At 41.5% G+C, this 24,910-nt stretch overlaps 1 protein-coding gene across 1 annotated transcript; it reads right to left on the bottom strand.

Annotated features, from left to right (window-relative positions):
- Nucleotides 1–1,045: 1,045 nt before the first annotated feature.
- LOC103147439 (uncharacterized) lies at nt 1,046–14,231 on the bottom strand. The gene is made up of 20 exons (XM_016678382.1): nt 11,991–14,231; nt 11,602–11,684; nt 11,409–11,472; nt 10,503–10,612; nt 10,085–10,159; nt 8,693–8,783; nt 8,542–8,547; nt 7,271–7,374; nt 7,101–7,164; nt 6,905–7,018; nt 6,656–6,817; nt 5,871–5,984; nt 4,029–4,087; nt 3,825–3,948; nt 2,908–3,003; nt 2,603–2,734; nt 2,393–2,518; nt 1,395–1,730; nt 1,249–1,294; nt 1,046–1,167 (listed from the first exon to the last, which is right to left on the bottom strand). Exons 1-19 carry the CDS (start codon nt 14,166–14,168, stop codon nt 1,265–1,267), a joined length of 4,068 nt encoding a protein of 1,355 aa, XP_016533868.1. The 5' UTR covers nt 14,169–14,231; the 3' UTR covers nt 1,046–1,167; nt 1,249–1,264.
- Nucleotides 14,232–24,910: the final 10,679 nt, after the last annotated feature.

Here is a 24,910-nt window from a genome sequence, read left to right on the forward strand (position 1 = left end):
CACCCCACAACTTTATTTAACGCAGAACCCCTGGTGAGGGGTTTTAAAATCGACCGCTGTGATTATTGGACCTCCTCATTCATGCTAATTATACAGCTCTGGAAAAAAAAATGAAGAGACCTCTGCACTGAACCCCATTAAAACCTGGTGTTTATGCCACCGAATACTGACTTCTGAACTCTTCCAGAGTTAAAACATCAGCATTGTTGTTTCTAAATGAACACGGACTTGTATGCATTAATTGAGGTTTGAAAGCCCTGCGTCTTTTTTGTAATTTTGACCATTTCTCATTTTCTCCTAATAAACTTTTGCTTGAAATTTCGGAGACATGTCAGTGGGTCATAGAATAAAAGAACAATGTTCATTTTACTCAAACATACACAGATAGAAAGTGAAATCAGAGAAACTGATCATTGTAAGTGGTCTCTTAGTTTTTTTCCAGAGCTCAATATACATATAATTGCTTAATCTGATTAACGTGGAATTATCTGGTATCTGGAAATTATTCCCAAGAATAAACAAGACCAATGGGGATCCACAAGTCCCTTCCAGATATCTTGGCTACTTTATTATTTTTTTATCATTATGCCACAGAACGAAGCAGCTTGTGAGGAACTGCATTAAAATAAATCCACTGCTGTCCCTCAAATCCACTCAGATGAATTAATTAGAAGCTACCAAAAGTGAATCTTGCATATTCTGATTAGATTTAGACAGTGAGAATAAAAAGGACATGTATTTTTTTAAATATAGTTTATAGTAACATCTCATTTCGTCTGGGAATGAAACACAGCAGAAGTCACAACAGCGTTTCTTTTTTTTTTTTTACTAGTTTTTTGTCGTCCGCTAAACTTTGAACCAGGAGTAAGTCAAACTTTTTCTATCGCACGTCTTCTGTGAGACGTTTCTGACGTCGTAAAAGTCTAACGTCTCTGAACAAGTCGTCAGTTAGTTCTCACATTTACATTTTGCAAATAGTCTAGTTAAAACATCTCCTAGGTGCTGCTGAAGGCAGATCTCAGTGGTTCTTCTCGTCCAGTACCTGAAGAGAAAGACGTAGAATGGCATTTTGACCGGGTAGCCCTCTCTGCGGATCCGGATGGTCTCCAGGACCCCGGAGTGTCGCAGCTGGCTGCTGACCAGCTCGTCCTCGAACACGGCCGGCCGCTGTTCACAGTTGGACAAACGCACCGGTTCACACGTGAATCCGCCAAGAGCTCAAACGCATACAGAACGTAGACGGCGTACCTTCATATTATTTGGCTTAATGCAGCGAACAAAAAAAGGGTTGCACCTGAAAATGAAAGAATGAAGAGATTATAGAAACGTCGCACACGGAGCTTGTTTTCTTTTTAATCTAGAGCTAATTTGGTTCGTTTGATCCTCGGCTTCACCTCTCCATCTTTTCCACGAGCTCCAGCAGCGATTGCTGGAACTTGCTGCTGACGGTGGGCGGCTGGTACTTCCTGGTGACCGAGCTGCTCTTCCTCATGTGGCCTCCTCCTCCTCCTCCTCTCTGCTGACCCATTGCGTCTGCGTGAGCCAGGAACAGGTTTGACACCATCTGCAGACGCAAACACACGGCTTTTATTCAACTTACAGCAACTGGCCTTTGAGTGTACTTTTGAATTAAGCGTCATTTTTGGACTTGCCTTGTTTCTGCTCTGAATGAACAGGTCCAACACTTCCTGTCGAACCTGATCGTAGTTCTTATCAAGGAACTTATAAACCTGGATCAGAGACATCTGGCATTATCAAATGATAAAATAGAAACAGAAAAGTATTCACGCCCCCTGCACATTTCCAGTTTTTTTTTCTTCCTCAAACTTTAATGCTTTTTTTGAAGGTGATAAACCAACACAAAGTAGGGCATTACTGCAGTTATTTTATAAGAAAAACAAAAACAAACAAAAAAAACATGGTTCATGGTATTTTTACAAAATAACATGAATCTAAAAGGTGGAACTTGTATTTGTATTGAGCCCTCTTTAATCAAATACAATCTAGTGCAACCAAATAGAGCTAATATCTCTCTAACTGGTAAGTAGGGCCCGGCCCGGTTCAGAAAAAAATAAAGCTTTTTGGCCTTCATGCAAGATTTTTAGCTGTAAATGCAATCAAAGGTACTTTAAAGCATTGACCCTACAATCTGAAAACAAATGCACCCAAACACTTTTCAGGTAGGGGTACATAACTTCAGGAAACATAATTTAACTCTTATATATGACTTACTTTGTGTTATGAGAAAGTTATTGTTTGGTTGAAAGCAACAAAAATGTCTGGAGTTGACAAAAAAAAAAGCTCAAGTGGTTTGATTGCTGAAGGTTTTTTTTTAAAAATACATAATTTTGGTTTGAAATATCTACCAGGTGAGCTACGAGCGGCTGAGTACCTGGTAGGTGACCCGACCAGCAAAGTGCTTGATGGTGAACTCTGGGAGCGGCATCTTTGGCTTCACGTACAGCGGATTGTGTCCGTGGTGATAGTGACACTTTTGCAGAAAAGTGTGGTCTGTTGCCTGGCAACAAATTAGCACGACTCACACTTAAGGTCATTTGTATATTTTTGCACATTTTGCACACGGCGGCGCGACGCTCCTCACCTGGGGGAAACAGCTCTGGTCGTCCAGAATCCTCAGTATCCCATGAGGCTTAGCGGCGATGATGTCGATGCAGGGCTGGTTGTCGCTGAACGTGATGTCCTGCCACGGGATCTGCTCTCTGCTGTACTCCTCCTGCAAGAGGGATCACACACACGTTTCAGACGGGGATCCGTTTTACGTCTCTGCACATGCGGTCGCTGCTTTCTGCGAGATCCCAAGTTTCTCGGGAAGTCTGTGTGTGTGTGTGTGTGTGTGTGCGTGTGTGTGTGAAACCGAGCCACTCCACAGGCGTAGCGCCAACTCACCAGTTCCTCCCTGAACACGATCCTGTTGAAGAAGAACTGCAGGTACTCGTTTGCATAATTAATGCAGAGCTGCTCGAAGCTGTTGAAGGCCAGATCCTGTCGCCACAAACACACACAGCAGGTGATTCTTCAGGTGTGATCTTCCCGATCGGACGATTGTTTAGGATCTGATCTCTCTAAAGTTGAGCACAGGAAAGTCAGAGAGCGGTTCGCGGTTCTGCAGACCGGTGTGCTGAATGAGCTGCAGGTTCCCCAAAACTTGAACAAACCCTTAAACCGTTATATCTTTGTTTTTTTTTACATTGAGATCACTTTAGAATAAGCAAAGTTAGTCAAGTAATATATTCTACACTGTATAGATTATCTAAAAACCTTTAGTTACAAAACATGAGATTTTTACTTACAAAGAAACTATCCTAATTGTTAGCAAAGCCTTGATTTCTTAACCCGTGTGGCTATTTTTTAATATATATCAATGAGCTACGACAAGAGAATAAATACACAAGTCACAAATACACAAGTCTATGTAATAACTCTTCAGTTTAGTATTTTTAATCATATTGTGTCTGATGGGACACAATACTCCCAGGTCATTTAGACCTGGGAGTTATGCACAGCCTGCCCTGAATTTATGGCTTCTGGAAACCGTCTGCCTGGTGCGATAACAGGATCCAAAACAAGCGACCTATTGTGCTAAATTCAGGCTGCTACTTCCTGTGATCAGAGTCATCACGTTGGGTTTTTTTTTTTTCCCACGAAATCTGTGTGGCGACCATGTGTGTAACAGAACAAGCTCAGTTCTGCCGTACTGCGACGACCGCCTTCGCCCTCGGCAGAGGAAAATTAGGCAAAACTCCTGACAGTTTTTTTATTTAATTCTCCGCCAACAGAATCCAAAATCTGCAACACTTGCCTACCTCAAACCCATAGATGTCCAGAATGGAGATGGAGAGGCTGTGTTGGCGAGGGTACACCTGAGCGTTGATCCTCTCGGTTAACCAGTGGAAGATGAGCGAGTACAGGATCTTGGCAACGGCATCTCTAAAAAGTCAAAATGAATTTCTACAGTCAGGAGGGGCTTATGTGTGAACTGCCAGGTCTCGTCACCTATTTTCTCTCACCTGGCATCAACAGCATTTTCCACACTCAAAGGGCTGTAGATTTTGTCCCTCATTGTCTCCTGTGGCAGAAAACTGAGCAATAATTCCCATTTAGGGACATGCAAATGTTAACTTCAACATTTTGTGGACACTATTTTACTGCATTTATTCTCCCACTTTTTTTTTTTTTTTTAGCATTCCCTCCTCCTCCTCGTCTCCATCACACACTTCGCTTCTTGTTTGCTCTTCCGCCTCACTTCTACTTGCCACCTCATCGACTCGGCAGATAAAGAGTGCTTTGAGATTCGAGAGCTTCCTTTGCCAAAAATCCACTTGACCAGCACACACACACACACAGCCTCTCGATGTGCGCACAAATCCAGCCAGAGGAAGGAGCCGGTAGCGCTGACTCCTCTCCCGTTACATGCGTACCTTTGTAATCAGAATTTGAATAATGCAAAAGGCTCTTTTGTTGTGTATATAAGCATGTGGCGGACGTAAGATTTCTCCCTCTCGCCACCATCACTTCCTTCTTTGGAGGATTACAAGTCGGTCGGATTGGATAAACTAGGCTGGCTGGTGGGAAAGCCTTTATTTTTGACTAAACATTTCGGATTTTTTTCCACATGATTTGGCTCATGGATCCAATGTGCAAGTGAAAAACAAAGGATAAAGCATGGATTTCCCCCTATAAGCGTAAGGGGATGGGAGAGTTTGCCTCATATCTCTAACTTTTGTTTGGCTCCACAGTGACAGAAGGTGGAAGCTTCTACCTGAGGATCTACCTGGAGCAAAGAAGAAAAGTGCTTTAACTTTTACTTTACTGCAAGGGAAAACAAAATCAGACTTCTTCCTATTATCTGAAACTATCTGTGGAGATTTTGACATGAGTGGACTTCAAATTTCTCAGAGAAGCACTTAGAAAGACTCAAGTGAAAGAAAAAATGCGACTTTTCTTCCATGTTTTGCTCGTGTGGTTATGGATGAGGCATAAAAAGAAAGTCTGGACAAAATCTCCTCTTAGAAGGTTTAAGTGTCTATTTATAAATTATTTATTAGCATCTTGTTACTGTTTGTGTTTCATGGGGTGGAGGAGGGGTGACTGGTTGCGTGGTATCTGTTTTGATTCAGAATGGTGAGGCGCATCAATGAAATGTAAAAACTATTTAGCTACAGCGGCATCGTTTAGATCAAAATAATGTGATGTGGTCAAACGGCCCAGTCAAAGTCCAGACATAATCCAGCCGAGGATCTGGAGCAACACTTAATAGTTGACGTTCACGGGTAATCTGACTTTGCTTTGAGCTACTTTGCAGAGAAGAATTGCAAAAAGAAAAATGTCTCTACACTGGTCGAGACATACCAGATTAAGTCTCGTTCAGGGAATACAGAGCACAAATAAAACCCAATCTTTTTAGATATTTAAAAATAAATACAAAATAAATTTCTCCCTTCTCAATTATCCTCTTGATTGTGCATAGCAAAGAAATTAATTGTGAAAATGCTGAAAAAACAGAACAAAGGAAACCAGGTGGACAACAATGGGAGTGGATCAGTGACAGCACTTAGTTTCTGTCGTCTATTTTCCATGTGTGTCTATGCGCGTGTGTGTGTGTATTGACACACATGCCTCTAATTGTGTCTGTGTAAAGGACACTGGAGCCATTACAATGCTTTCATTGTCACCACACCTGACAACAAGACTACTGCCGCATGAACCAGTCAGTCTCCTTCAGAGGAGGCAAGATGTCAGAAAGTGACAGCAAAACTACAAGGAAAGGAGGAGGACATATCATCTCTAACACATCCGGGAATAAAATACAGACTTCTTAAACAGAAAATTCAACCTGTTTTGACACTGACCGTGACTTTGTACGTAATGGCTTTCTGTAGTCCTTCTGGTGAGATCTGCAGCAGCTCTGCCACCACCCTGATCTCCTGCGCGCTCACCACTGACGCCACCTCCTGGCCATCGGCCTCCAGCGCAGCAAGGAAAAGGGAAAATGTGTTGAGAAATCACTGCAAGGAAATCAACCTTAAATGTGGAAGGAGTTGAGCTGAAGACGAGCTTGCAAGTAAATAAAATAAAAATTAAATTTCATAATTTATTTCTGCAAGTCATCCCAAATGTTTCGACTTAAATAAACACCCGGTTACTGCCTTTTGTTGGAGACTCCGGAGTGTCATTAATCCCTAAATCTGCTTTGAATCACGACGAGCTCAACTGGAAAGTTCAGAACGTTTGAAATCCGAGTCTGAGGACGAGAACGGGACCGTGAACGCAACACGGAGTCTGATTGTCATGTAAAAGCAGAGGAGGATTTAAGTGACATGTCAACATCATTTCATATCAGATGGAAATTGATTCATACATTTCAAGTCATCTTTGAAAATCACCCAGTCATCTTTTAATAATCATGTTTACTCTCCAACTCGCAACTTAATGTCAGCTTAACGGCGGCAACATCTTTCCAATCGATGTTCTATTGATGACAATAGCAAGAGTTAATCCCATGTGTCATAAAGCTGAAATACAGTTGTTTCTAATAGACTCGTTTGGATTAAAACAAAGTAATTTAAAAAGTAAGTACATACAAAATGCAGAGAGGGTGATAACTGCAAAACAGGTCATCAAGCTGGGGTATTACCTCATGTTTCTGAAAGTAAACGTTGCCCAGGTGCAGTATGGACGCGAGGACTCTAAAGATGGCCGACTGGTCCTCGGGGGTGAAGTGAAGGATCTCCATGGCAGAGAGCAGACGTCGGAAATCATCTGCATCGCTCTTTCCTCTTATCAAATAGTCCCCTCCCTTTATCCAGAGACAGAGTTCAAACTGAAGAGCGAGCTGGATGAAACGATCGGTGAGGAAGACGCTGCGCTGCTCTCTGCGTTATACCTGGTTGAGGTAATAGTAGGTTTCAGCATCTTGCAGGTAGAAAGCCTGTTTCTGCTGAGAAGGAAGACCTGCCAGCATCTCGTAGAAGATGTGATAGTTCCTCTCATCTTTGGCCTGACGCAGACATCAACAGGTCATTCCACAGACAGCTAACTACATAAAAACATCATGCTGCTGTGGCTGCGTCAGAAGTTACCTGGAAGACAATGCGGGACTTTTCCAGCAGATACTGAGAGGTTATGGCACCACTGATTATACCACTAGACAAACAAATACAGCGGGTGGGGGGAGAGGGGGGGGTAAATAATTACACATAAGTAGGATCACAAAGGAGTTGAAGAATCAAAATTTCTCTTCCGTACTCACTCCTCCAGGTAGACCTCTATGTATTTCCCAAAGCGGCTAGAATTATTGTTTCGCACAGTTTTGGCATTTCCGAAGGATTCCAGCAGAGGCGCCGCCTCAAGGATCTACCAGGGGTTCAAACACAAAGCAAATCACACACTTTGATCACAGGCACATAGAAACACACACACACACACACACACACACGCACACACACACACACACAGAAACTGTCAGCTAACATTTCTGCACATCCATTCAGAACGAGCCATTCTAAATCAAACATGTCCGTCACTTGTTGGACTGTTGAATGAGACCAAGCAGTGTTAACCCTTTCATGCATAGTGGTCACTACAGTGGTTTTTATGCTATAAATGCACACAGACCACTGAAGTGGGCAATAATGGATCATAAAATACACTAACTACTGGCCATCAGCTGCATAGAAATTATTTTTGTTAAATCCAATATGGCCGACAGACAAAAAGCATACCGACCGACCCGGTCCCTCCTTCTACTGTAGACAACTCTTGAAGGTAAAAACCCCCCAACATATTGTGACATTAGATAACCACTAAAGAACAATTCTACTGATGTATTTTTCAAATAACAACTTTGTATTTGGAGAAAATCACAATTGATCACCTAAAAAAAAACAATTAAAAAAACAAACATTTTCCTTCCCTTTTTTACACCTTAAGAAAAAAATTATTTGGAAAAAAAATAAATAATAATCCTGACACAAAGGATCATAATTCATGCATGAAAGGGTTGATTGGTCAATATTAACCAATACTGATAAGCAGTTGTGTAAATGCAGTAGCACTAGCACATATAAGAGCTGTGCTTTTCTACAATTGGTTATCAAGAGAATGTGAAGAAACAGAAGTCAAACTTTCATGAATATCTAAGACAGTTTACTCAGACAAGTATAGATTGTTTACAAAAATGCAAAAACTACAAATTATTCTGAAAACTCTATCCCAAGAATCTTAAATTTGTAAAAATGTCCTGGAGTTTTTACGTTTGAGGTTATCAAACTACCCAGAAATCAGGAAGAGGACTTGTGGTTAAACAAAGCAAAGGGGAAAAAAAAAATCTCAATAAGATGTGCATCAAGACCTTTAAGCTTCAAAGTGTAAAAGAAGAGAAATAAACACAAGCCGCTGTAACAGTCACTGAAAATGTTGTTAGTCTTCAAGTAGGATTTCTAAAACAAGGACACTAACAACACATCACATATTTAAATCCTAATTAACAGAAGGTAAGATGAGTGGTAAAAGGATGACTACCTCAATCTTTCCTCATGAAACGCCATCATAGATAAAAAAAAAAAAAAAAAGAGGAGACAAACACATGGAGAGAGGGATTACACATCCACATAATTTGGTTTATCAAAGTATATCAGTATCAGTTTGTGCAGGTCAGGATGTGTGTTCATACCTGTTGCACAGGATTTGAATTGTGATCTATTGCAGCCAGGTAGCGAAGCACGAGTTTGGTGGCCTCCGTTTTTCCAGACCCACTCTCCCCACTGAAACACACCGACAATCCACCACCCATTAACTTTTTAAAGACTCTTTAAAAGGTGCATAACATATACTTAACAGGCTTTTAAAGACAAAACTGAACACTAAATATTTAGTTAGCAAGGTAACTAATTAGTGGTCATCAAACTGAGACCCCCAATAGTAATCCTGCTGTCCTTGCGGGATAAAACACAAATCTCCCCAAAACACAAAGAGCTTTTTCTTTACTTAAACACTTCAGTTATTTGATTCTCATTATCGCCCTGTTGGTGCTCGCTAAGCGTTTGGCTTAATTGACTAAGTTACATGAAGACTTCACTTCATCTCACATTAGGCAAAGACTCAATTCCACTTTTAAATTAAAGTATCCGAAACAGTCTCTCACATACAGCCGGGCCAACACATCCACACGAACATCCAGTGCTGTGCCACTGCCAAGGCATTAGCACTAAGTGCCACCATTACGCAGCCCACGCCGGCGGACGGTAGAACGGTGTGTGTTTTGTGTGTTTAAGGGAGTATGGCACCTTCACAACTTTCCAGCATAAGGTTTCAGCTCGCAGCCTGCCTGGCTAAGAATCAGGCTGTTAATGGTCACTGAACACTAGACCTCAGTTAGCCCTTGACACGCACTCGCTGACACACACACACACACGCACGCACGCACGCACGCACACACACACACACACACACACAAACCGATGGTCCACACACAAAGATTCAGACCTCTGAAAGACAATCTGCTCCTGGCCCAGACCTTGTTGGGCTTCCCTTACAGGTGTCTCCTTCCAAATATGGCTGAAGTGTTCAAGTCGTGTGAGAGGTCTTTTTTTTAATGTCAGGTGCTAATTTCTGCTCATTTCTTCACAAACACAAATCCTCATACATCCAAGCATCTGTGCATAAAATAGCAAAGCACTTCCATAGTTTCTAAATGGGATTTACCTTCAAAAATGTTAAACCTTTTTTAATATTGTATTACATTACGAATGCATTTTATTGGGATTTTTGTTTTTTGTTGCTAGATCAACACAAATAGGTGTATAGTTGTGAAGTGGGAGCAAAAGTTTCCATAATTGTTACCTTTTTTTTTTTTGTTTTTACATAAAAATAATCTGAAAAGCGTATGAGTAAGTAGCCCTATAGAAAGCCACTCCAAATTGGCCCCTCCTATAGAAAGCTTGTGTACAGAACAATTTTCAAGCTTTGCCACAGACTCTTAATTAGATTTAGGTCACAAAAGATCATTAATTTGTTTAAAGTGAATATCACTGTTTAAAGAGAAAGAAGTGAACACATTTCCTACCTGATTATTATGACCTGGTTTTCTTTGGCATCCATCATTTTGGAGTAAGCAGCATTTGCTATGGCAAACAAATGCCTGTGAGACAAAAAGGCAGAGGTAAAAATGTCAACTAACTGAGCACATGTGAAATCAGAAATAAACAAAAAGCACCAGATTATTTCTTCTTTTTTTTTATGTTTTCAGCCAGAAGCTTCTCCAACTCAACTGCATTAAGGAGGAACTTGGGAGATGACTCCTGTCCACACTTTTACCTTTTTGCAGAGATCAGATTCCCATTATGTTCCAATATGTTTTTTGTCATATATTTTAAAGAAAAAGTTTGTTATTGGAACAGTCACAATCTGTACTGCAAGCATACTGGAAAATCCTTGCCTTTTGTTTTTATTTTGCATACTTGCTATGAGCAGACTTTACTTACGGAGGGTGTTCTCCCAGAGCACGACCCTTGTACAGCAGCACAACGTCAGTTCCATAAATGTTGTACATCTTGTAGGGATTCACAGACACCAGTATGCTACCTATGTATGTCTGGATGAGATGAGTAAAGAGCGACATAAGTAATGGAAGTGAAACAAACTTAGACAACTGAATACAGAGATTTAAATAGTCCTGTGAATAAAAGAATGTACGCTGGACCCTTTACTGATTTATTTACTTATTTTTTTGTCTTGTCACATCATTAGATACAGAAAATTTAATTACATTTTCCAATAAAACCAGGTTTGCATGGTTTGGTTTTTCACTCAGAGTGCTTACTCTGGCTATTACTGTCTGATCTTAAAATCTGTTTGATGATCTGATCTGAAAATGAAGGCCTGTCACAATAACTAATGTTTGTTGACGATAAATTGTCCCAGAAGTTATCGCGATAAACAAATAAACAATAACATTGTTATTTTGAGACAATTTGCCTATAATATAATGACAATAATGGCAAGGACACATTCTCGAAGATCAATAAACTTTAAATTCTAATGAGCATTTAACACAGGGACTGATAGATATTCTAAATATCCAAAATAAATCAACAAAACAACAGAAACAGCAAATTAAATTAATTATGAAGTCTCCAAAAAAGATTTAGTTGAGACCAAAACTCCAGACTGAAAACTTTTATCATTGAGTTTTTGGTAGAATAAGAAAAACAATAAATCACGAGATTGGAAATTATTGAGTTTGTTTTATTTTATCATATGATTAATTGATCTATTGATTATTGTGACAGGCCCAGAAACATGTAAAAGAAAATGCAAAAACAAGCAAAAAAAAAGTAAAATCTTTATGGAGTCAAAAAAAATTATAGCACTTTTTAGTCAGTACTTACATAAATAAGCTGTCTGTCAAACCTTCTCCTTAAATTCAGCAAAACAGCGCCCTCATGCATCTCTCTAAAAAAAAAAAACGGAAAGCATGTTTGTCTTTTAGGTTTTCTCAGTATTTGTTGTTTGACACTGCTTAATGTCAGAGTGGAAGGTTTTTACATTTTTGCCCCATTTTATGTCTGAGTGAAAACTTACTCTAACTGAGTCATGTCTTCCACACCGTCTTCCTCCCTGAAGTCCCGGTGAGTGATTGTGGGCATGCTTCTGATTGAGTACATCTATAATTCAAGTGTATACAGACAGAAATCAGGACATCAAGTAAGAACACAGGCCTGCATTTGACAAATATGGACACTTTGCTGAAGAAAAAAATTTGAATTTACTTTTTTCTCCTGACTTGTGGTTTACCACCCATCAGTAATGTTAGACTGATTTGCAAATCCTTCCTTAAATTGTATTTTCATCTTCAGCAAGCCCTTCAACCAATGCTTGTCTTTCTGCTTCATTGATATCATGCAGGAAATAATTGCTGTTTTATGTAATTATAGTATGGCAGCATTTGTTATAACATTCTAGATTATTACCTTGTCATACCATTGCCCCTGAGGTTCCCCCTCTCTGTTCAGATTCCACTGCCCTGGTCCCTCCCCTTCAGGTCTTTGTCTCATTAGACTCTGGGGGTGTTCAGGAAATTCTCCATCTCCGTACATTGACCACTTGTTGAGGTTCTCCACTGTCCCATGAGGGAGAACCCTCTCTGCCCCCCAAACATCTAGATCTTCTTGCATGACGTCCGCTCCTGAACCTTGTGCCCAGTGCTGTTCAGCTCCAGCTCCTTGGACATTTGGTGATACCACAGCATATGAAGGAAGGCGAAAAGAAGCCCCCTGTAGGTGAGATTTCCGTAAAGCACCAGAAAGGTTAAGGGGTTGTGGAGCACTGGGGGCCCCAAGCCGTGTCATGATATTACCTTCAGGGAGACGATAATTTGCTCCACGAAGGTTTGGGTTCTTTGATAATGCCTTGGACAGGTCAAGTGATTGAGGTGAAGAAGCAGCCTGGGGGCGTGTCATGAGTGTTCCATCTGGCAAGCGGTAGGTTGAAGACCGGAGGTTCTGGTTGCGGAGAGCATTAGAGAGGTCGAGTGAACGTTGCTCAGGAGTATTAGCAGTACCATGTTGCTTCAATAATGATGTGTCTGGGAGATTGTATGAAGCACAGCGGATGTTGCTGTTTAGCAAAGCACCAGAAAGAAGAGGGCTTGTAGGACTTTGAGGCTGATTTTTTGAAAACAGAGACGATCCTTCTGGGAGTTGAAACTTTGCCTTGCGAAGGTTTGTGTTCATCAGAGCACTGGACAGTCCAAGTGAAGAGGTTGCATTCTCAGCGGTCTCCACATTCTCTCCTGGACGTGTAAGAAATGATCCATCTGGTAGTCGATAAGAGGCCTTTCGGACATTTGAATTAAGAATGGCTGAGGAGAGCATGGGGGAGGAAGACACAGGGGCTGGCTCATTTCTCGTGACCAAAGTTCCATCTGGCAACCTGTATGTAGCTTTACGCACATTAGAGTTTAACAAGGCAGAGGACAACATAGAGGAAGACATGGGGGAAGGACCCGGAGCGAGTTCAGCAGGTTCATTTCTGGTGACCAATGAGCCATCAGGTAGTCTGTATGTGGCTTGACGTAGATGTGGGTTCTGAAGAGCATTGGAGAGCACTGAGGGGGAAAGCCTTCCATTACCAGGACCAACTCCAAGGTCATTTGTACCTGTAACTTCCACAGGACCCTTAGACATTGCCAAAGTACCACTTGGAAGCTTGAACATTGACCCTTGAATCTGGGAAGTTCGCAGTCCTCCAGAGAAAAGTGGGGAGCTACCTCTAACACTTCCTTGTGGTGGTGTGATCGAAGCTGGAGCTGGTGATGCTGAAGCTGGAGATAGGTGTTGCTGAAAAGGAGATGTAAAGGAAGCATTACGTAGCTGAGAGGTAAGCATAGCGGAGGACAAGTGTGGAGAAGTAAGAGGAGAAGAGGGTAGAGATGCTGCTGTTTGGGGGGGATATGAAGGGGGCAGGACAGTTGTATGGAGATTGGCACTGTGCTGTAGAGGAGATGAAAATGAGGCGGTGCGCAAGCGAGAATTCTGCATCAAAGCAGTGGATATACCCTGAGGGCCATATGGGTTTACCATCTGGGTCTCTTGTGCAATGATTGATTCATCCCCTTGCATTCCTGGCATGGGAGAAGGGATCCTTTGCAAAGGTGTTGTAATGCCAGCATTTTGCAAATAAGGATTATGGAGTGTACGTCCCAAATTAGGGGATTGTGGTAGTTGTTGAGGGAGAACATGAGAACCTGGTAAGGCATTGGTAAGCATGGGAGATGGACCTGGGTCCATTAGTGTGTAGTTATGCTGAGTAATCCCCTGTGATGGTAGGTGGACACCATGAGTAAGATTAGACTGAGGTACAGGAGGCTGAAAGGAAGCTGGCCCCAGACTGTGGGGTCTTACTGATCGATGAGGTAAGGGAGAAGCTGGGTGAGACATATGGTACATGGGAGAAGCGGCGCGGGAGGGCAGAGGAGATCTATGTGGCAGGGGTTGTGGAGAATGGGGTCTACTCTGGAGCCTTCGGATCGATGGCTGTGGAGAAACAGGACCACTCTGTTTTAAAGATGGCTGGGGAGAAAATGGGGGCACTGCTGGAGAAGCTCTGAATGACTGCCTTGATTGAAGAGATGGTTGGTTTCTGGGCATTCGTACTAAAGGCTGTCCACGACCCACAGGTCTGTGGAAGGCTCCTTGGACACTACCAGCTCGTTTGGTTTCCCTTAAACCTGCAGCCCGAGAGCTTGATCTAGCTAGCATGGTTGTTCCAGAACCCATTTCTCCTGTAGGAGAGGCAGGGCCTCTATGTATAGATGACCTAAAAGGGGCTACTTGCTGAGTTACAGGAGGTCCAAGTCTACTGCGTCTTTGTAAATAGGGATTAGCTGGTGAGGGTTTCACAGCTCCCATAGGGACATGGCTTCTCACTCCAGGACCTCCTCTCAGCCTGCGGGTAGAGGAGCGGGTTGGAAGGGGTTGAGCAGAGACCCGTGATGGTGAAGGGGAGGGGGCATGATGGGGAGAAGCAGGCCGGAAAGACTTTGGTGGAGAACGGGAAGCTTCAGGCTGAATTGGACTCCGCCTTTGTGGAGAAGGAAGAGGTGGAGAAGGAGATCGCCTCATCATAGATGTTTGTTTTCTTCCTTTAAACAAATGTGGTCTCACAGGGGGCAGATGAACTGCATCTGGAGGAGGTTGCTGCCTGAAAGACAATCTTGGGGAAGAAGGTGGACTTTGTCTTTTTCTTAGTGATGCTCGTGGTGAAGCCAGAGGACTAGAAAGTGGAGAATGGGGTCTGATAGTGGAGGGACCCCTGCGTAACCCAATTCCCCTTCTTCCTTGTTTCAAAGATGGTTGAGTTCTTACTGACATCCCTCTCCTATAGTGCGGTGGAGAAGAAGGGGGGCTTGATGTTCTCTGCCATTCAACTGGGGTTGTGGGCCGTTGACTTACCATTGAGGCCCGGTGAGTGTGTCTATGTAGGCGAGGAGAAATGTAAGGGTCCGACTGAAAGCCTGATTTGAAGTCCATTGGATGTGGTGAGAAGTGAGTTGAAGGAGGCCCTTGTACCCTTTGTGATCCTGGTCTTAACATCTGTGGAGAGAGAAGGGGACCCATTTTTCGGACTGGCACTGGGGAGACCATTGGTGAATGAAGTGGTGAATACACTGGTTGCTGCATTTGCAGGGCTCCTGGTGAAATTTGCCCCAGCTGAAACATTTGTGACTCCTGTGGTAGAGGTGCTTGGTAAACCTGGGAGGAAAATTGAGGGGGTAAGGCAGGCGGGGACACGTAGTTAGGAGGAACAGTAAAAGGGACATTAGTTAGCTGATGAGAAGGAAGGTACTCTTGATGATTGATCACAGCTGTTGGAAAGATAGGATCTCCAAGAGGAATGGCGGGAAGTTGTTGATTCATGTCAATGGGCAAAGGAGACTGTGCAGAAAGGTATGCTGGGATGGGTTGTTCAAATTGCACATCTGACAGAATCTCCTGATTATTGAGAGCCAAGGATGGATTGGTAGAAGGAAACATTTGGGGAGAGGGTTGAGTATGAAGAGAAGGTGGTGGCAAAGTTTGAACCTCTAGTCTCTCTTTTCCAAACAACATAACTTGGGGCCTAGGGACTCTGAACTGTTCAGGTGGAAATGGTTCAGATACAGGGGAGGAAAACTGCTCCTGTCCAAATAGCTGTCCTGTCTCAGCCAGATTCAGTCCAGGATTCATAGTGACCTGTTGCTGATAAGGGTTGTACATTTGAGCACCTTGCGCATATGCAAGCATTGGGTCATTATATATTCCTGGGACTGCATCATAGGTGTTGCTCATTATCTCATATGGGTTTGGCATACCATAGTTAGAAGCCATGTTGTGGTCAAAGTAATCCACATATTGTTCAGGGTAATATGAGTCATGAAACCCATACATGGTATCATCATAATAACTATATGGGTCTGGCTCTACAGAGTACAGAAACCCATCTTCCCCATAGTAATACTCTGCCCCATCGTGGCCATTGTAGTCTTCATATTCATCATCATAATAACCATATGGGTAACCATAGTCATCTACATCATCATCATAGTAAAGCTCATCGTCATAATAAAAGTTGCCCTCATCATCATAGTAATCATACTCATCCTCCCACTCATCATCATCATCATAGTATAACTGCTCACCATAGGGATCACTTTGGTCGTAGTCAAATGGTTGCCTTTCATAGTTTTGTGGTCCCCACCTGTTATGGTAGTCTTCTTCATATCCATAATTATCATCATATTCATAGGCCCCATTGTAATAATGTGTGTGTCCCCCTTTGGTATCCCTGCTAGCAAAGGATAGGTTCTTTTTTGCCCGTCGCCCTGCCCGCCCCCCATGCCGGCCATGACCCATAGAAGACAGGAACCTACCTGTCAACCAGTTAGTTGCTGCAGCCATCCTACCAACCATCCAGCTTTTACTCTTAAATCCCTGTCCCTCTTTCTTTTTGCCAAACATCCCTTTGAACTTCCCTCCTAATCCCTTTGCCTCTGATGCCATTTTATTACCCTTATTTCCCAAGTTGGATAGATTCAGTGTTTTTTTAGATGCAGTTTCTTTAGAGGCATCGTCTTTCTTGTTAAACAAACTGAAACCAGACAGACCAGGTTTTTTGTCAGCAGAGCCAGATTTCCCCCCAAAACCAGCAAAAAGCTTGCTGTTACCAAGAAGAGGTTTACCGCCAGAAGAGGGTTTCTTTTTTTTGGAAAGTCGTAGAAAGAGGCGAGAGGTGCTTTTAAGGTTTCTCTTTGGTTTTGCCTTGTCAGCTTGTTTAGAAGGCAGGCTAAAAGGAGAGGACTTCCCAGCAATACTTGACAAGGCTTTGGAGGCTCCTTTAAGGTGAGCTGTTGCGTCTACTTTTTTAACTAAGTTCTTCTTTTGACCCTCTGCAGCCAAGCCCAACATGCTCTTAGAAGCTCCTTTGAGATCACTCATCTGCTTTAGATTTACTGCATCCATGCCTTTTTTCACTTGTGGTTTTCTCTTTGGATCGCCTTCATCTTCCTCATCATCAGGGGAACCGCGTTTAGGTTTCATAGCCATAGCTTTGGATGCTCCTTTTAGAGCTGCCTTGCCTTTTCCCTTATCTCCCTTGGCTGCCTTCTTGGTTACTACCTCTTCTTCACTGTCACCACTTTCCTGTTCCTCAGACATAACCTCCTCTTCTTCTTCTTCTGAACCTTCTTCTGACTCACTGACAGGTTTCTTTCCTTTTCCCTTCTTCCCGTCATCTTTCCCCTTACCCTTTGCCGGTGGCTCAGCAGCCTTTTTTCCACCTTTTTTGTCATCTTTTGTTCCCTTCTTGTCTTCTTTTCCCCCCTTCTTTGGCTCCTCTGGCTTGCCTTTCTTAGCAGCTGATTTTGAGTCACCTTTCTTTGGAGCCATGGTACCTTCTCAGATCCTTCCAAATTAGACGAAGAAGTTCCCAAAAGTACTTGAAAAGCAGGTGAGTATAAAAAAGTCGATGGGCTTTAACAGCATTAACATCCTTCCATGTGCTTCTCAATCCATCACAAGTTTGAAAACCTTTGAAATGCCCTTTCTCCCAGGTCAGTTGCTCTGTAAAGTACCCTCAGACGAACCCCAGCCACTTTCTGTTAAAACACAATCTAGTAATGGAGTCGAAATCTCAGCCATCTGTGCTCACTCGTGTTACGGTTCTCCTTCAGTTGTCAAAAAAAAAAAAAAAAAAGAGTTGTATAAGTTTAACAAGGAAGAAATTTGTCCAGAAAAGTTTCTAGTTTAATCCATTTGTGGTTTGAAGTGTAAAATGCATCTCTTTTTCAAAAACAAAAGTAGTATCCGATGTAAGATCCTGCTCTTTTATGTGTTTGTAAGTAACCTCCCAGGGTCACACAATGAATAAATTATCCTGCCATTCCAATGACAGAGTCAGTGTAGTCCTTTGTCTAATGTTCATTGTAAATCCGGTCCGTAAGCCCGGCAGGGAATCCTCATGGTGGCGGCCGCACCAACTTTGGCAGCAAGTCCCTCTGACAAGGAGAGCAAACGTGAGTGCAGTGGTGTGAGCCTCGGTGTCCTCTTTGTTTTAGACCGCGTGTCCATGTGTGTTTTATCTGTGGCCGTATCCTCCCACATCCACGTCAGCTTGCCTTTGTGACCTCCTGCAACCCTCTGTGTCTCTCTCTGGTTACTGAAACCCTCATTCTAACATTTCTGTCGGGTCTCACATCTTGTCGCATTTTTTTTTTCAATGCATCTGCAATCAGAAACGAAGCCCATGTTCTGTTTGCCTTCACCTGCATGTGCAATCTGAGTGAGCGTTGCCTTTTAAAGCCGCAAAGGGCACCTTAATATAGCAAGTGTACTATCTTGGTGTAACCATATCTACTGGTTCACTTGTGTATGAATAATGCACGCTGGCTGAGCTGTTGCTAAACTGTGTCTGAGCGGCAAAGGTACTTGGAGCCAAAAGATGCCCATCAGTAGCAGGACGGATCACAGCCGGGAATGACGATGTATGACACAACGCTCATCCATCCAACGCTATCAGCTTACACCAATAATGCATGTAGAGGCCACAACTGTCGCGCATGAAGATATAAAGGATTTATATAATAAATTAGCTATGAAAAAAAAAAAAAGAAATTATTATAGCATTGTATGAAAATATAATTGCAATGTAATCATTTATTACATTGCTGCAAATGTAATACCCTATAGTCAGTGGAGTTCACAGACATATAATAGACAGATAATAGTTGCCAATCTATTGCGTTTCTAGAAAGCATAAACTATAAAACAATATCAACTTTTCTAGTAGGTTATGTGCTTTAAAAACATAAATATTGGTATGCGTATCTCTGACTGAACGTCAGGGCTTAACATGGAGTTGGGAACTAATTTTGAGTACAGCTGGGCGTTAGCGTATTGATAAGAGGGTTTGGGGCTCGTTGGTCGATGATGGGTTGATATTCCAGGAGGTCATCTCAGTGGCAGAAATGAATGTTTAATGGGTGCCCCGTGTTCCTCCTACGCAGATAGGATGAAACATTCATCACAGGCTCCTATAAATATATCACAACAGGTCAACCCAACCCGGGCCTTCTCGCGCACAAACAGGAATAAACAGAACAGATTTGAGTCAAAGGTTGGCAGCCAGGATCCAAAGAGCAGATTTTATTTTACATCTTAATCTCACACATCATCCTTCACTCAGTGCAATCCGTACCAGACCTCTTAACCTTTAAATACGATATCAGTTCATGACGACTATCTTGAAATCATTTTATTGGGGTTTCAGGTAATAGATCAATAAAAGTATATTGTGTATTAATTATGAAACACAAGAAAATTGAAGCGTCTGAAAGTGATTTTGTGGAACAGGACATCCTGTAGTGTCTTTGAAGAATGTGTGCCATACATGATTCATCACAGAGCCTGCATACAGTGAACAGTGGACATAATTCACAGTGTTCTGCTGTCTCAGGACCAGGCACCATGCTTTTCCATGACATCACCACTTGGTTTTATTTATTTATTTTTTTCCTTTAAAGGTTAAGCTAACAGTCTAATTATTAAATGCTCTATGAACAACCCCCAGCAGTCCACAGGGTTCCACAAACTAGCCTTTGCAAAGGAGTAAACTATTTCCATTGAGTTGCAGTTTTATGAGTTGTAACTGGATCATGGTTGTGATGTCTGAGTCAGCGGTGCACACTGATGCAGAATTACTCAACTCATGTCCACAGAAACTGCTGGGCTGGATTATGTGCTGATCACACTGTGTATCATATTAAACGCAAAGGAAGGCAATGTTGGAGAACGGTTTTCCACCACTGTCAAAATGAAAGCTTTGCTCGCAGTGATGGTGTGACAGCAGTAAACCAAACCAAATTCATACCACGCTTCTCCTTATCCTTCACTTTGGGCTGTACTACTACTACTACTACTACTGTACTACTTTATGTCTTTCGCATAAATCCCCATAAAATACCTTTACGTCTTTGGTTGTTTTGTGAAAATACGAAAAGCTAGACGTGGCGAGAAACTTTTTTGACCTCTAATAATTATCGAGCTGAAGTCTGCATCACATTTCCCGGGAGCAGCGACCACAACAATCCACTACGTATCCTGCAGGCTGGGCATGTAACGGTAGCAGACGCTGGTGTCATTTAACTACAGACGTAGATAAGGGGATATTCATGGCAAGTATGTACAGGGAAAAGTTCAAAAGTTCCTCAATCCACATCAGATATGCTGTGTAGTATTATTCAACAAACGCCACATGTACGGGAATGCTTAATAAGCATCTTCTGCTTATGGTCGGACGAATGAGTGAACTGACGCTGACCAGGTCAATGGCAGAGACAGGAGAAGTGGAGACATGGCAAAAAGAAGGTACTGAGAAGAAGCGACATCAAAAAAGAGAAATAAATTAAGCATCTGCACAAAGATGATAGCCAATAGTTGCATCAGGACGACTAAAACTGTGATTTTCTGTTAACATGGTAGTGAGAGTGTAGTCAAGAGATTCTCCCTCCTGATGCCAAGCAATAAGAAGCACAGAAAATGCAGATTCAAGTTTGTAACAAAGACTGCCTAGGATGAAGAACGAACGATGTGAATCACCAGAGGTGACTCAGCAAAATTAAAATGAACTTTACAAACTTTACAGTCTGTCAGAGGCGAAAAATACTAAGCATGTCTGGGCATGAGCTCCTATGACTTGAGAATATTGATGACTGCACTTGTAAGAATGTAAGGTATTGCATTTATTTAGATTTTGATTTAAATTTACAGACTGAAGCACAAATATCAAGTAAGAAACAAGGAAAATTTATGTCATTTTTAAATACTCACTGCCTAGAATAGAATAGGACAGAAGAAATAATTGCGAATATCAGTGCAAGTAATATTAATATCTGGAATGGTGTAATTGTTTGTTGACGTATTCCAAGAATAAATTGCTCACACTTTTCATGTCAGTAAGATATTGAGCTTTTCACTGCAATTAAGGTCCACGAAATATTTCTATATTTCTATAGAAACTACAGAAAGTGTTGGAGAAAAAATATTTGATATTTCACAGCATCACTTTGTGAATTGTGAGAATGTGAGGAGGAAGATGAGCGACGTAGAGAAGGAGGAAGAAAGAAAGAGTGATGTGGCTGATAGAGGTCAACCTTAAGACAGAACATGAGACAGTCGGCTTCACTCAGGTTTCCTAAAAGCCTTTACGCTCCATTCAGGTCTTAACCTTCACTCTCAGATTATCCTGTGACTTGATAATGGAGACGCAGCAGCTCCAAAGCTGTTCATATATCAAAGACCTGCCTTGGACTTCAAACACAGCTCCTGCACTGCATTGGTTTTAATGTCATGAAGTACGCAGACGTTTGGTGGAAACGTGTCAGAACCTGCTTGAATATTTCAGAACTAGATTCAAAAGTTGCCAATGCAAATTGACACACATGTGATCTAAAGCAAAATGGATTAAAAACATCCAATTGGGACATGACGTAACTGATGGCTGGTCGCCACGTTCGCCAAAAATGCACCGATGTTGCCGACAGTGGAGTTTATGAGGGTGTTCGGTTTAATAGGCAGCTAAAATGAAGAACTTTGTCCCGTTAACTCAGTCATGTTCCACCATCATTGAATCAATGCTATGAATCACCTGGTTTCAATTACATGTTGTGAATTGCAAACCAGAATCAACCTGTTTGCCACAAAGAAACACAACTGTAGGACACATGAGCAGCGTCTGGATTTGCAGAATTTAAATAAGGAATGAAGATTCATCCACTTGCTTGAAAACACCAAGCCGAGACAATTGCAATCACATTCAATTTTCTGTATCTCTGCACTGATCGATTATTAAGAATTTTATTTCTGACAAGTTAGGTCTCGTGTGAACAATGTCATGTGGCAGATTAAACTCATTCAATGAGAAAATCAGCTTTTTAATTGCTTACCTTATTCTTCTATGATCAACTCATTCATGAAAACATGACAGCCGCCTGCTTAAGGTAAAAATCAAAGCGCTCAGACCAACAGGGTCCGGTGTGCAGCTCCTCTGACCTCTAGTCCTTCTCTGTACTCTGCCTCTAACGCTTCATGTGAAGACCAAGCACAATTACAAGCATCTGCACACACAATGGACCCACAAACAGCACGGATACCCCCCACCCCCTGCTTTAGCAAGGACTCAGTATCTGTCTAAACAAATGCTCAATACTGAGCTGTTTGCAAATCAGTCTGTGCATCGGTGTAGCAGCGATTGGGTTACTGAGAAAACATCTTGCACTTCTTTATATCTGTGCAGCGCCAGCAAACAATTTCACGTACCTATTGTGCATTAATGGCAGGATTTTGTGTGCACAAAAGCAGACGCATTGTGCTATCGACGTGGAACACTTGTTTCTGCACGTCAGAGCCCAAAAGAGGGATTTATTATAAAGGGCCTGGATTTACAATGACTGGAGAGGCATTTGTGTACCTTATCAGTGCAGCTCAAACACACACACACACACACACACACACACACACGCATGCATGCACGCACACACGTGCAGTCGTAGGGTGTGCATGTGAAAAGCCTATTAGGCAAAGGTTGATTGTTTTTTTAACGATGAGATAAATATTTGTGGTTAAATTACATTATTATATTGTTACCTGATACTTTTTTATTTATTTTGTTTTATTTATTTATTTATTTTTTTTGCTGCAGTTTTGTGCATATTTAGGTCAAAAGCCAGAATGTGTCTGTTGTATGCAAAATCCTTGTAGTGACTAATTTACTGGATTTTTTTATTTTTATTTTTCTTGACTGGGGTTTCAGTTTAAGTGAAGCGCTCACTTTGTTCTCCAACAGCATTGTGATCTTTCAGTCTATAGGGGGCGCCATCTGGAGGACTGAGATTTATTCTCACACTGTTTGCTACTCCTGGTTTGGCCTGAAAAAAGTCTAAATGATTCCAGATTAAATGGAGATTCAGCGTATCATGGATTAAATGTTTAAAGGCACAGCATGCAGCAGAAAAAAAACATCCTCTAAAGACACACACAGCTGTGACCCATGTCGTAGTTCTCCAGAGCAGATGATAATTGCAATTAGAAAATGATTATTAGAAGAAAATAAAATCTTCTTTTATATAAAAAGTAAATAATTTTTATGTAACTTTATATTTCCAAAAGCAACTATTTAGGATTTAACATGTCAGTGCCACCTGTCAGCGTTTCACCCAACCAAAAGTGGCTTTTAGGTTTTCGTTTAAAAGAAGTAAATATACTTTGTTTGCACAGAAATCCGCAGCACATGATGGATGTGCACAATGTACAGAGAGCAATGTAAGCACAAAAACCCACCAGTTAAAGCTGCATTAGGATAACATAAAGGAAATTCAGTCCGGTCGTTCTCCATCTTTATAACAAAAAGACACCTGCTCTCATGCTGACTAATGGTTTGTACTGAATCCATGCTGAGTATCTAAATGCTGATGATCTGCATCTTTTTATCTGGTTAAATCTGCCTAAGGAAAGTTTAGTGGTTTTACACATGTCTGCGGAAAAACTAACCTCCAAACGTAACACATTTAGTTAAAACAACAACAACAACAAAAAAGCTGTGAAGCAAAAATAATTATCTTGTTGGTTGAGCTACTTTGAGAGGAGAGCAAATGTACACTTTCCACAAGCTCTACACTGACTAATTTACATTGTATGAGTGTCATATCTTCAGTATTTGCCCAGGAAAATATATAAAGCATTTAGAAAACTGTTCACTTCCCTTCGTGTATTTTTCAGAGACTTGCTTAAAGTAAAGTATCTGACCAAAGTGCTGAATGTGGGAACTGCAGCGCCATGCGATGATCAGAAAGAACCACAAGGGGGCGGAAGAGACAAACATCTTGATGTACTGAGCTGTTGTCAAATCATTTTATTATTCTCAGCCACTTTTCTAAGACATTTTGGGTAATTAGTTAAAAATAATTGTGTAATTATTATAATAATAATGCTTAATTGTATGTTAAAGGATTAGATTTTTCTAGCAGTACAAAATGATTCTTATATTTTTCATATTGTGATCATTCTTGTGTTCATTTTCCTTGACTGACTCTAAAAGCTTCCTGTTGCACATTTAATTTGTAGTTAGAATATAATTTAAGACACAAAAACCAGTGTTGTGTCCACATAGACTGGACAACTCACTGAAGAACCCATTTTAGACCGGACAAGTTCAAAAGAGTTCGCAACATGGATGCCTTACTCTTACCAAGAAAAACATACAAATCATTTTTAAGGTCTGAATCTACATATAATTTTACTCCATTTACTGTCAACCACATAAAAAAAAAGAAATCATACAATGTAATTTTTTGAGATTGTGGTTTTATTTTACTTTTGGGTAGTGAAAACCTTTGATGCAGTTATTTTCTCCCACATCGGATCAAATTTGAAACATCAGGCGATCCACTGAGGCAGAACCTGAACTGCTTGGTTTACATCTGAAACACATCATGCATGCAGCAGTAATCCGACACTGCACATGTCCCCGAACACACCATCCACACAGTTAAACACGGTGGTGGCAGCATCATGCAGCGGGAACGCTTTTCTCCAGCAGGAACAGGAAAACTGTTCAATGTTGACAGGAAAAAAAAGCATAATTCATGTGTTTGAATTACCTAAAATCCAGATTTAAATCAAACTGATAGCTAGTCTTTAGCTTAAAAATTGTTTTCATAGATGCGTCCCATCCAATTTGACTAAAATTTAGCTATTTTGCAAACGGGTGGGTAAAGTTCGAAGAGAAACACATTGAAGAACTGCAACCTCTGTTGGATTCTTTAAAGTTTAGATTCAGGGAGCTTAACAGGGCTACACTT

This window comes from Poecilia formosa, unplaced genomic scaffold, assembly GCF_000485575.1.
Source record: "Poecilia formosa unplaced genomic scaffold, Poecilia_formosa-5.1.2 Scaffold182, whole genome shotgun sequence".
Taxonomy (NCBI): domain Eukaryota; kingdom Metazoa; phylum Chordata; class Actinopteri; order Cyprinodontiformes; family Poeciliidae; genus Poecilia; species Poecilia formosa.

Bases quoted from the DNA above. Each gene is read 5' to 3' on its own strand.
- LOC103147439 (XM_016678382.1), bottom strand. From the start codon at position 14,168: ATGCCCAGAAACCAACCATCTCTTCAATCAAGGCAGTCATTCAGAGCT. The intron at 3,004-3,824 runs GTAGGCAAGTGT...TTGTGGCGACAG, and splicing joins TGGACATCTATGGGTTTGAG to GATCTGGCCTTCAACAGCTT. The intron at 1,295-1,394 runs GTGAAGCCGAGG...TTTCATTTTCAG, and splicing joins CTCGTGGAAAAGATGGAGAG to GTGCAACCCTTTTTTTGTTC.